Source organism: Austrofundulus limnaeus, unplaced genomic scaffold, assembly GCF_001266775.1.
Source record: "Austrofundulus limnaeus strain Quisiro unplaced genomic scaffold, Austrofundulus_limnaeus-1.0 Scaffold24, whole genome shotgun sequence".
NCBI classification, from domain to species: domain Eukaryota; kingdom Metazoa; phylum Chordata; class Actinopteri; order Cyprinodontiformes; family Rivulidae; genus Austrofundulus; species Austrofundulus limnaeus.
The window spans coordinates 1,258,588-1,271,620 of NW_013952426.1; the positions used below are offsets into that span (position 1 = coordinate 1,258,588).

General features: G+C 37.4%; 1 protein-coding gene across 1 annotated transcript in view; it reads right to left on the bottom strand.

Moving 5' to 3' along the window:
• The window catches only part of pappa2 (pappalysin 2), a gene marked incomplete at its 5' end in the record, with an annotated part of 72,007 nt that overhangs the window by 49,589 nt on the left and 9,385 nt on the right, over window positions 1-13,033 (bottom strand). The window contains 7 exon segments of the mRNA XM_014004452.1: window positions 4,082-4,385; window positions 4,828-5,010; window positions 7,197-7,330; window positions 8,947-9,139; window positions 9,308-9,461; window positions 9,631-9,770; window positions 10,501-10,649. Of these exon segments, the coding sequence (XP_013859906.1) occupies window positions 4,082-4,385; window positions 4,828-5,010; window positions 7,197-7,330; window positions 8,947-9,139; window positions 9,308-9,461; window positions 9,631-9,770; window positions 10,501-10,649 (1,257 nt within the window).

Genomic DNA, 13,033 nt, shown 5'->3' on the forward strand with positions numbered 1-13,033 from the left:
CTATACAATTTTTTTCCTTTTGATTTTTTACCAGGATTACTGAGATGCATCAGGACATCTTTTCTTTTTAATATGTATAAAATTTTTGGTTTTAAATGAAATGAATAAACAATTTAAACTAAACTAAAAATTAAAGGACACCTCCCACAATGCTTTGCATGGTAGGACGCATCTGCCCTTCTCCAGCAGCGCGCCTGCTGTGGTTGGTTCTGATCTGAGGTTCAGCTGAAGTGTGTCTCTGGGGACCTCACAAAGTCACGAATCTGACCTGAATCCACCAAAACATGACTCTGTTCTGTTTTCTGGATGTAAGGAGCATCTGAACACGCTGTTAGATTTATTTATTTGTTTTTTATTTTTTTCGTTTTTATGTTTAAACTCGAACGATGATGAAACTAAACCCCGGGACTGAAAATCATTTAACCTCAGACAAGAAAATAGATCAGCCTAAAAATGATCAAAGAACCTCCGGTCTACTGTAAACTGTAAAGTTTTTATACTGATTTCACCTAGTAGGATACACACGCAGAGCGCAGGCCTACGGAGCGCACATAGCTGAGGAGAATAAAATGTGTGTATCGTCTAAGAAACATTTTTAATTCTAACTGAGAAGAAAACATTGTCAACTCTGAATATATTAATTCAGAACAGCTCAGATGTGATGATTCCTCTGCTCCACAAGATGCAATATTTGCTGCGTAAAGTTGTGCGTATGGATGAGCTGTCAGCTATTCCCAGTCCCGCATCGCAGCAGAAACTCTCAGCGCTACGAGTCACTCGTTCCTTCACTTCAACAATTTAATAAATATTTTTTCTAAACTCATCAGTTCCTCTGTGTGTCATTTATTAAAGACATGTAAAGGTGGAAATGTCCGTCAGCCTCATGCTCCGCTGAAAACAGCAGCTGCATGTACACACCAACACACACACACACACCTTTGCGAGTGGCAAACTCATTTTTACACCCCACTGACAATTTTTCTCACTCATTCTCCATTTAAWGTATAATTTTCCTGCATCTAAAAATCATTTCTGATCCCACAGAGAGGACAATCTGAGCAGAATCTCACAGGCTGGACACATTTACATCTATTTTTCGTTTCCCGTCACAGATGTACCCAGAATGTATCACTTCAGTTTTCCAATAAACAGTTTTAAAATTACTTTATTGATACTTCTTTAATGAAAAATCTACAACAAACAAACAAACAAAAAGACAAAGAAGCAGCCGAACTAGCAATCCTCAACAACTTTTTAATTTTTAGACCATGAGCCAAAGGTCTGTTTGAGGAAATCAGATCGAGCCAAAGGTCTGTTTGAGGAAATCAGATCCCCGCAATCGGCGCTTGTAAAACGAGCTGTACAAGGGTTTATACACCACTAGTGGGCAGCATTGTACATATAATGTACATGAATTATAGCAATCTATAAAGTGTCAAATTGAACCTGCGCTTTAAAATTAGCTTCTGCTAAAAATTCTATTGCCTAAGCGGTTTAGAAGTTGCGGACCTAAATATTATCATAAGCGCTTTAGAAATTGCAGCGCTAATTTTTGAATTAGCGCTGCCCACCAATGCCTGTTATGACACCCACTAGTCCCACACCCTCCTGCCAATATCCTCTTGTTTACTCAACACATACAATTAGACTGAATTTGTTTTATTTTTATTTAAAAAAAAAACCTGTTTACTTCATCTACCACTATCATCCACTTTAAATTTAATTTCTTATTTTTAAATCAGTCTATCTYATCTAATAGCCATCGTTCTTCTCCTCACATTTATTCACCTCCTTTATTTGTCCTCTCCACCTTTTTTTCAAATTCACTGTTTTTCCTCTCCTCACATCAACCCCTCTTTGCCCTCGTCAGTCCCACATAACTGAATTCCCACTGCTTCTTACATCTTTTTGCACTTAGCTACAGCTTGTGTAACACAAGAGACGTGTCCTCTGAAATACTGTATAAACTGTTTTTTTTTGTTTGTTTGTTTGTTTGTTTGTTTGTTTGTTTTTTTTAAGTGGGGTCCACTTCACATCCATTCGGGCTTGTGAAAACAATGACAACTTCTCAGAAATTCTGAACCGCACAACATTTATTATCAGCCCCAGTTTTGATCTGCAACCGTGATGCAGCTGTCATTTCCTGGAAAGTATGTGTATGATTTTGGAGCGTAAATAAGTAATAAAAAAGATGCATGTCAGATATTTAGAGAAGGGCTACTTGCTGAGAAAAAAAACATTAAATATATATAAATGGTTTGTGGTTTTATATTTGAATTCCAGTAATCATTTAGACACCCTGCAACATGAGACAGGATATAAACTGATTAAGCTCAGCCTCAAAACTCCAGCAAGTTTTTGATTAAGTGTATGGTTGTTGAAACAGATTTGGATCAGCTACACTCGGCATCCCCACGTTGGAAACATTTGTTGTTCTGAGCCGTTTCCAAAAAAGAAACACAGCCTAACACTTTTCTGAGACATGACTGCTGATTAGTACATCTGAGGACACATACACAAAGTCACACACAAACAGACATACACAAACATACATGCTCTGGACCCTGTTTTCCCTGCCTGTGGCCTTATCTTTTACAGTACAATGATAGTTCAGACCTTTAAAGGCGGAGTTTTGTGCAAAGGTTATGAGCAATTAATGTCTCACCTGCTGTAGATACTTTGTTGAACAACCTCGATTAAAGGAGACACATGACGCTTTATATCCTTCTTTTTTTACATTGAAATCATCATCATCTATATAAAGTAGAACTGCAATGATTTGGTCTGAATTCCTCCTTACTGTAACTCCACAAACCCCTCTTTCACCTCTTTACTGAGGTGTGTCTCGGACCAACTCGTGTTGAGGCTGTTCTCCTGCTGTCTTTGTGGGGTCCACTCATGTTTGGTGTGGCGGTGGGGTCCTCCTGTCCCCAACCTGATTAAGCGGTGGTTGCGGGGGCAAAGGGGGGTCGGGGTGGGGACGTTAGCTGGTTTTTGCAGGTGGCCTGGCTGGCTCCCCGAGAGGCAGCCATGACTTTTACTTGCTAGCTTTATTAGCACACTGCAAGGACAGCGAGAGGGTTAAATCCAAACGAGGCGCTTCAAGCCCCGGCCCCCTCCAGCTTCCAGACTGGTTCTTTCTAGCTTATTAGAGGGGGTTACGGTTATCTAGCAGAGCAGAATTTTTTTATTTACAAACTAATTAAAGTTGTCAAAAACAGTAGATTTGTCCATCCAGTCTTACATGGTGGAACCAGAGTCTCACCCAGAGCCAGAGGAGAATGAAGACAATAAAATTGTGGTTGGTAAGTCCAGACCTTTTTGGCAATTCCATTGCGAATAATTTGACGTAATAGTTCAGAAAACATCAAAGAAAAGAGAAAAAACTGAACCGGTTTAAATATATGACCCAAACAGACTATAGAGCACTGGAAGAGACTAAATTCAACTTTTCTGCACTCCCAGAGACTCCAAGTAAGGCTTGGGCAGTATGAACATATTTTGTTATTCCATATGCATCAAAATATGGTGACGGTACATACGACATAAACATTGGAGGCTTTTTCAGAAGACACCCCATATTGCTACTAAGGGGAAGCAGAGACACCCTCATTTGTTGTGCCTCTTAACCTCTGAGTGAGATTAGTGGCAGACATGTTACTCGCCCACTCCTGAAAAGGTGGGCCGGCTGGAGCCGACTGAGAGCTTCAGGAACCACCCAACTGCAGGTTTCTTAAGTCAATCAAATAGCTGGACTCCATTTGGATTTAAACTTTGTGCTTTTTTTTTTGAGACCCATGAGCTCCTTGCTGCAGATGAGGAAATGACCACAAACTTTATTGGCACAAAGACATTCCTCACTGAAAGCATGCAGCAGTGTGTATATAGGACCATGGTAAAAGTCTGAATATTTGGAAACTTAACACCCTACAAAGACATAATTGGACTTATTTGGATCTGTTCAATCTAATAAGGGGCACAGCCATCCCGTAACTCTTCTCCTGTCCTTTCAATGCGGGACATTGTTTCAACTTGCGAAACACCAGGATAAGAGAACATCATGCTAGGATTTGGTTTTTACCTGTCTGTGAAAGTCTGCTCAGTCGTAGGTGAGGGGGCTTTACCGCTGAAAGGTGGCTGACGCTGAACCTGATACAGCAGAGGTTGGCACCCAGAACAAAGAGGGCTGCCGGGGCCAGAAGACAGCATGGCCGCATCGATTTCCATTTTCTCATCAAAGGTGCAGAGTTTAATGGCAGCTACCGCCACGTTGTGGGTGTCGAGGCGCACAGTGAGGGGCATGTCACATAAAACATGCTGTGGTCCCAGGTTGATGCTTTTCCCTGTCTCTGTAATCAGCTCAATGTTGGCTAAAGCGGGGTTGTCTGGAACAAAGTTAAAAAAGAAAAAGATCTATTATTTTATGCGCCCATATTGAATACTTTAACTGCAGCTTTGCTTCGAATTTTAGTTCAACTGTTTTATGTGATGATAAGGAACATTGATGAAGCACAGCACAACTACTGCAATACATCAAGTTTACGTTTCAATATGTCTTGTCTCAAAACCAATGCAGTGAGTTGTAAAAACAGTAATGTTAGACAAGAAGAAGTCTCTGATCTCAGTAGGGGAATCTCCAAATACCTGTTAATGTGATGTTTGGCCAACAGCACACTTCCATGGTTCAGAGAATTCACCTCGCTTGCCTCAACACACATGGTTTCAGTCTCTCAGCAATTTATTATTATCTAACTTTATCACGCATACCAGACTGAGCATGCATACTGCTGAAACTGATTTAAAACACTGTTGCAGACTGACACTCACTTAAGGAGATGTAGGTTACCCAGACTGTGAGTGCGTGAGGAATGACAGGGTGCAGGAAACTCAGCGTGAGGGTGCAGCCCTCCGTGTCGGGACAGGGCGACGTCACGTTGGTGTCGTAAAGGCTGAGCTCGGGACTCCAGGCCTGGAGACTGGGTTCACACGGCTGTTCCACATCAGGCAGCCCTGGAGTAATCCAAAACATAATAAAGACACATGTATAGGTTTTTGGGCAAGGTTTTTCATAACCTATCCATTCTATGACACTAAATAAATACATAATTTAGGTTTCACTTGCTCATGCGGTCAGAAAAATGAAGCACTCTCATACATAAGACACACACAAGAGCCTAATTCATCCTAAACGGCAGATCTTAGYGGAAACACAACAGACAAGTGCTGAAAGAAATGTTGGAACGTTCAGGGTAATAAAGTTTTGAAGGGAAAAAGGTTCAGAGTAGAGAAGTCAAACTTGGGCTAACAAGTTACTGGTGAAGTCTGAAGGACTGTCTGTCATCTGCAACAAACAAAATCCCTTTATGTCATAGGAAATATCATAAAATCATCACCTAGACTCCTTTACTATAAAACCATGCTATTGTACTTTTACACTTTTTTGAGATGTGTTGCTGTCATGAAGTTCCAAATGAACTTTTTGTTTTGTTTTTCAGATTGGTAAAATTGCATTATACCGCTTCTGTTTCATCTCAAAACGCATGAAAAATGTGGACATCAAGGATATCAAGTGATGAAGCTTTTAAAGTGTTGCACTTTTTCCATTTTTTCTAACACTGTCTATACCAGAGTTCAAACTCAGATCCTCGAGGGCTCAACACACCTGAATCGGTGATTCAATTACCTCTTCAAATTTTATAGAATCATCTACAGTATTTATGCAAATCAGGTATGTTGGAGCAGGGAAACAAGAAAACATGCTGGATAGCAGCCCTCGAGGACMAGATTTCGACACCTGTGGTCTTTACTGTCCAACAAAGATGGTAGATGTGGATTTTCCTGACCATGATACCTGTTTTAAAAGTATAATGAAACTTCATGCAGCGTTCTCTGTAAAGCATTCATCATTAATGAGAACTACCAGTTCATGGAAAACTTAGCCATTGTTTTGGGTTGTTGTTTTTTTTCCATGTCAAAATATGTGCACAGGATTGAATTTGAAAATCAATAATAGCAGGCACTGATGATGGAAGAAGGGGGTTAATTTAGGGGGAAATAGACATAAGGCCAACAATAAACGTGACCCATCGTAACAAATCAGGGATTAGGTCGAATTTGGTCAGACTAAACTATGCACATTTTCAGATTTCTGTCTTTTGAACCTAATTTTGAATTTGTAATTTGTAAGTGGAAACTTCAAATCATAAAAGAATGTCCGAATTGTTGGAATTAGAAGTAGCTTTGCTAGCTTCCCAGGTAAAGTAGCAAATATTTAAGGCCTTTCTGCTCAAAATCATTGGTGGTTGTTGGAACTGCTCAGATAGTGCTTCAAAAGATTCTTTAGGATTATTTTTTGGATATTTCCTTCATTGGACTCATAGATACGGTATTTATTCATAATATTTGACATCCAATTAACAACATTTTTTTCTACCAATGTGGTATAATCCTCTGTTCAATGTCATGTGATCACAAATATCAAGCCACATGACTGCTGAAACATTATCTATGTTACTAAAATGATATCGTTTTTAAGTTTTTGTGGAGATTTTCCAAAGAATATCAAAAAACTAAACCATGAAACCTAACAGGTATTGCTGTTTCCTTGGTCTCTCGATGGAAGAGTTGAAGAAAAACAAAACTACCACTGATTAAGTTGGTCAGTTTGCAAGATATTACCAGTCTCTACAGGCAGCTCTAAAGACATCTTTTGCATTTATAGTGGAAAGCATAGTTGAAAATGAGTGAGGAAAGCCAACGGTCAGGATGTCTTCTCCTATGTGCATACCTTTGTTTAGAGTAAGACTATAATTGACTTATTATTATCATTATGAGCAGTAATCCCCCATCCCTCTTTGCCTCTTGTTTTCAAAGCATAAATTCCAGCAAAGGATTTCCACATATTTGGGTAGAGTTTCCGTGGGAGAAAATAAAAGTGTCATTGTATTTGAATTTTTTTTTCTGCATATTCTATTTTTCTTCTTTTTTTCCCCCATTCTTTTCCACCATGTGTCTTATTTATTTGTTTGTGGTTCTTTCCACTAACCCCATTTGTCATATAAAATAAAAGACTTCCTCATGGTTCTGTTTATGAAACAAACTTTTCATTTTCATGGGGAAAAAAAATCTATGAAGACATTTTTTTTTTTCAAAAACACATTTGCAGCAACAAGTAAACAAAGTGCCTTTAGACTGACCGACTGCCTCTTCAGGTGTCCAGTAGCCCGACGTGTCACAGACGCGWGGCGAGGATGCCTGATAAGCGTACTGGTGAAATACGCCGTCTTTCTCACAGTTTTCACAGCTGATCCCAGAGCCATGAAACGAGGAGCTGGGACAGCAGAAAACAGAGCTCCTGACTACATTATACCACATGTATGTTCTAAACTCAACACTGAATCAATCAGAACAATATTACAGAAGAGGTTGAGATGAAGCTGATCATTATGTGCCTCATTTTAAGATAACTGTCACACACAAAAAAATTCAAAACCATGCTTATTTACGTAGTTAAAATTTAAAGATATGTGCTTTGTCGTTCCACTGACCAGATATACTTTACGGTTTTGAACATTTATGTATTTATCTGTTCTTGTGTATGTGAGTTTAATTGCTTGTCTGTCTGTTAAAAAAGAAAGGTAGTTTTTTTTTTCTTTATCTGAAAGGGTGAGGTGTGATGGTACGACAAGAGTATTAGGGCCACACAACGAAATTCTTTTTATTTTTTTCAAATTACGAGAATAAAGTCATAATATCACAACATTAAAGTCATATGAAAAAAGTCACTGATGATGAAGAAATAAATAAACTAAATAAACTAATAATATTTGGTTTCATTTTCTACTGAAGTGACAAAAAAGAGTCAAATGAAAATAAAGTCATAATACTATGAGAATAAAGTCGTAATATTACGAGATTAAAGTCAATATTATGAGAATAAATTTGTAATATTTTGATATTAAAGTCATAATACTCTAAAATTAAAGTCATAATACTATACCCTTTAGACAAAAAACATGCAGTTATAACTGCATTAAAATGAGGAATGATGAGCAACTTGTCAAGTTGTACTTTAGTATTGCTTAAAATAAATAGTTAATCTTTTAGCACATTTGCATCAAATTATCAGTAGCAGGACTTGGAAATTGTGCAAATGACTACAGTATATGATAAACTGAAACATGCATTGACAGATTTAGTCAGATGTAGCTAATTTGGATGAATACATATTAATCTAACAGTGATCCAAGTCATCGCGGACTACTTTATAAACATGGCTATCCGCAGAAAGTGTGAGGATAATAAGGAGGAAATGAGAAACAGAAAATGGACACGTCATGTAAGATTATGACATTTTCTTTTAACGTTATGATTTTAATCTTGTAATATTATGACTTTTTTCTCATAAAATTCCAACTTTAACCTTGCAATATTACGACTTTATTCTCATAATATTATGACTTTATTCTCGTAAAAATAATTTAAAAAATCTCGTTGTGTGGCCCTAATACTCTGTCATTGTGTTGGATCCTGTTGAACAGAGGGATAAATTTTATCCACTACCAGGCGCAATGGTGGAGCAAGGGGGTAGCCAATGGTGACCTTGGCCATCATAGATTAATCTTCCTCCACTCCAATGGCCACCCCAATCATTTGAGGAATCTATACTTTTAGACATAAAACTAGAAAGCATAGTTTCCTCAAACGACATGGCAACTCAATTTTCACCAAGGACCATTCTTGTGCCTACAATAGATGCAGCCACACCAAAATGGAGATTGGTACCTCACTTATTTGTCAAGCTCACAGACAAAGACAGACAGATGGATGGACGAAGGGTATTTCCATGTCCCCTCATTGTTCCACAATGGGGTACAACAAGACTTAAAAACTTAATCTGATTTAAATTAGTGAAATTAAAGAAATAAATCCATCATGTATCCATACCTTTGAATAAGTGGCCCCCTCATTGGTGGAAGCCAATATAATGAGACAGAATTGGCTCGTTGGTCGGTCACTATGGGGGCAAGTGGGATGGGGGTAGGTAGACGGTCCATCAGCCACTTCTGGTAGACCAGGTCAAGATAACAGTGCATCCTGGCTACTTGATTTGGAGTGAACTTGTTGGTGCAGTTGTCATCTGATGTGATGAGATGAAAAAAATGAACTCACAGCATTTATCCATGTCATGTTCTCATTTATCACTATACAGATAATACAGGATGCATTCTGCAATGCAGTGGTAAAAGGTTGGATATGAGTCATTTATTCTTTCCAACATTAGGATGAGAAGACAATGCTTATGTACCAGTATAACTCATGTAATTGCTGTAAGGAGTGTTCTGGTAGGTGACGAATCCACATGTATCATTAACAGCTCCAGGGTCATGGCAGGCTTTGGATTTGGTTGTTGGCGCTGTGTCGGCACACAGATCTCCTGTCTCCATTGACGGAGTGGTCTCCTGCAAACGCACATGACAAAATTGGCAAATGTTTGTTAATGCTAAAAGAAGACAACAGAGATTCTTAATTTAGTATAATTTACATTTTTAAACAAAACTTTATAAAAGACCAGAAAAAATACACTACATACTACTAACCATTTTTACAGGCATCAACTTTGAGTCATACCTGGCATGGGTCGTCACAGGAGTCCCGCTCACTCACCCCCTTGAAGACATGGTACAGTCCAAATATGTGTCCCATCTCATGAATCATTGTGTTTTGGTGGCCTGTTGTACCAAAGTAGGATGGGTTGAGGACCATCCCACCTAGGCAGTAAAAAAGTGGTCAGTTACTGACAATGATACAAATCAAGTACCTAAAAACCTTAAACCACAATGAGCCATTTGATTTATTATCAAAGTAAAAGCACCTTGATTCCAGCAGAACCAATACAGTAAAAAGCTTTGTAGTGAAAAAGAGTTATTATGTTTTCATTTTCAGTGTAGTGCATAAAAATGAAAAGCTCCCATTATGATCTAATAACTGATTTGTAAACAGGAAATAATGTTGTGAAACTGTAATGTCGTGAGGAAAACATCTGGTGAAAAATTAAATTAAGCTGTTGATTGCTAAGTTAAATAATAACTGATGACAGAACTGCAATAGATTTGCAAAAATTGCTGTGTAAAACTATCAAATAAACCTTTTTCATTTCACATAAAAATACCTAAAAGTATTAAAAGTGCACCTATTGTGTTTTATGCAATGTTTGCAGAAAGCTGCTCAATGTGAAGATTTGTTTCTATATGTCCAGTTCATTAGCAATAAATGAATTGCAAATATATATATATATATCTATATATATATATGATCTGACAAAAATACAAAAAATAAAAATAAACATTTCTTTAAATCTTCTATCTTTGCAGGGCAGGTTCAGGTTATTCCTCCTTATTTAAGCATTGATTATGTCTATGGAAAACTGAGGTATAAGCTGTGGTATATGCTGTATATTCAGTACGTCACACTTCCAAACCTTGTTTAAGTGGAACTAACCTTGGTGTGTACGAGCCTCCTTTGCCCACGGCCAGGTCGCTGCTCCTGCCAACTCTTCACGCACTGAGTTGCTTGCAAAAAAAACATTGAGCGTGTCGCTGCTGCTCAGGTTTAGTTCCTCCTTTAGTTCTTTCACACTCATGTATGCTCTGCAGAATTCAAGAGAAAAGAAGACTTTCAAAAATCAGAACACCACTAAAGTAATTTTGCACCTAATAACTATTTGTACATTTGTCTTGTCTTGCAGCAAAAGAATAGAATTGTAAAATACAAAACAATACAAAAGAAATTTAGAAGTTTCATCATCTACAGTTCATAATATCATCAAAAGATTCAGAGAATCTGGACAGATCTGCAAGTAAGCGGCAAGGATGAAAACCAACATTGAATGCCCGTGACCTTTAATCCCTCAAGCAGCACTGCATGAAAAGTCAACATCAATCTCTAACAGTTATTACCATATGGTAATACTTCAGAAAACCATTGTCAGTGAACACAGTTCATTGCTACATCTACAAGTGCAAGTTAAAGCTCTACCATGCACAGCCAAAGTTCTGTGGACTTGTTTTGTCTGACAAGTCCACATTTCAAATTGTTTTTGTAAATCATACAAGCTGTGTTCTCCAAACCAAAGAGGAGAACGACTCTCTGATGGTATGGGGGGTGTTAGTCTCCATCGCATGAGTAACTTACACATCTATGAAGAAACTGTTAATGCTGAAAGGTACATACAGGTTTTTGAGCAACATATGTTTCCATCTATCAAAAATGATAGATGTACAAAAACGAAAAAAGTACCTCTAAAGTGCAAAACCAAAGGTCTCTACAGAGTACAGTTTGGCACCTTTTTTTAATGTTTCTTGACACTCAATTGATTTCCATTCAACTCAGCTTGATGCTTTTAAATTATAGTTTACAAACAAAAAAAGTAACTTCCAGGTGATTTAATGGGTAAAAGGAGTATTTACATCAAATGTGTTCTTCATCTTTTTAGAAGAATACTTTGCTAGAAAAAGGTGTGTGAAATTTTAAAAACAAAATAAAAATATGTATATAAATGTATTTGTATTATACTGACCTAACTCTTTCTCATAAGCTTCCTCACTCATCTCAGCAGTTACCTTACTAAAGCTGTTGAAATTTAAACTTAACTCATTGACTAATTTATAATAAATTGTGCCATTTTGCATTACAATGCAGATCTATTAAAAACATGTGTATTTAGCTTATGTGCAGTCCTAGGAGAAAACATCTTGACGTTACCTTCACTGTTTGAGAGAGAAAAGCTGTTTTCATCAAGATCAGAAAAGTAACAAGTTCATTAAACAAAATACAGTATGATGGTGATCAAATACGTTAACGGACAATATTTCCACTTAAAACTATGCAAATTAGTCTCTAGACAGCAGACTTAAATGATAGTTTGCATCAACCCATCAACATCTACCATTGTCTGAACAGAATTTTAAATCATAGCTGTTTGAGACTGCTAAAATCTCCACACAGCACACAACTGCCACAACTTTCTCTAGTCATTAGGGGGAAAAATGATCCCAAGAGGACTTTGATGTGTGAAGTAGAATTTGTTTTTCTCTTTGGCTGGGTGATGTCACATGCCATTTTTCTTCTTTTGCTTTTATAGCTGGAAACCTGCTGCTGGGTTTCACCATCTGCCCTAACCCCTGCATGCTTTACAGTTTAGGGTTTTAGTTGAGTCTCGCATGGATTTTCAAAGTGTCACATCAAAAATAATAAAAGTTTTTAAAAATGGTTGTTTTGAACAATAAGCACAGAGTCTTCCGCTCATGTGTCAGTGCAGCACAAGGTCGGATTACCTCACATTCAGAAAAATGCATTCCGGTAAATGTATGAATCATCTTGTTTGTGAGGTTTTGTTTTGTTTTTTTCACAGTGACAAAGTTCTGGACTATAAAGCAGATTTTTGTTCTTTTATAACATTTTTTATAACAGTATTGTATCATGTTGTATTTATGAGAGGAGGAAGTTAAAGTTAAAGTGACTGATCAAGTTCAGATGTGGGAATAATGCTGGTAAAACTACAAACCTTTAACCTAATCGCTGTGTTTGGATATTATGCTTCCTGTCAAAGTTATGCTTTTGATTAGGCTACCCTAAGGGGAATACGGTTATTAACATTACTTAAGAATTTTTACGTCTTAAAAGGTTTAAACTCAGTTTTTCCCCTTAACATAACATGTAACATAACATTCAAAGTCAGTTTCAGGATTAAGTAGGTGCTGTTTATTATGCTCCAAACAATCCAAGACACAGGCAGATATTACCTGCAAAACAACAAGGAAGATAAAGGCCACGCATTTCTTGAAGTAATGAATATTACCTGAGTTTTAAACTTAGATCAGCTTGTACTGAGAAATGACGGAGTTCTAACTAAATTGGTCAAACCTTGTGCAATCCCATGCAACATTGGAACATGTCAAATTCAAAATATGTTTTGTTAACAATGCTCAGCTACAGCTACATCAAATTTTACTTCAATAACTGTATATATATA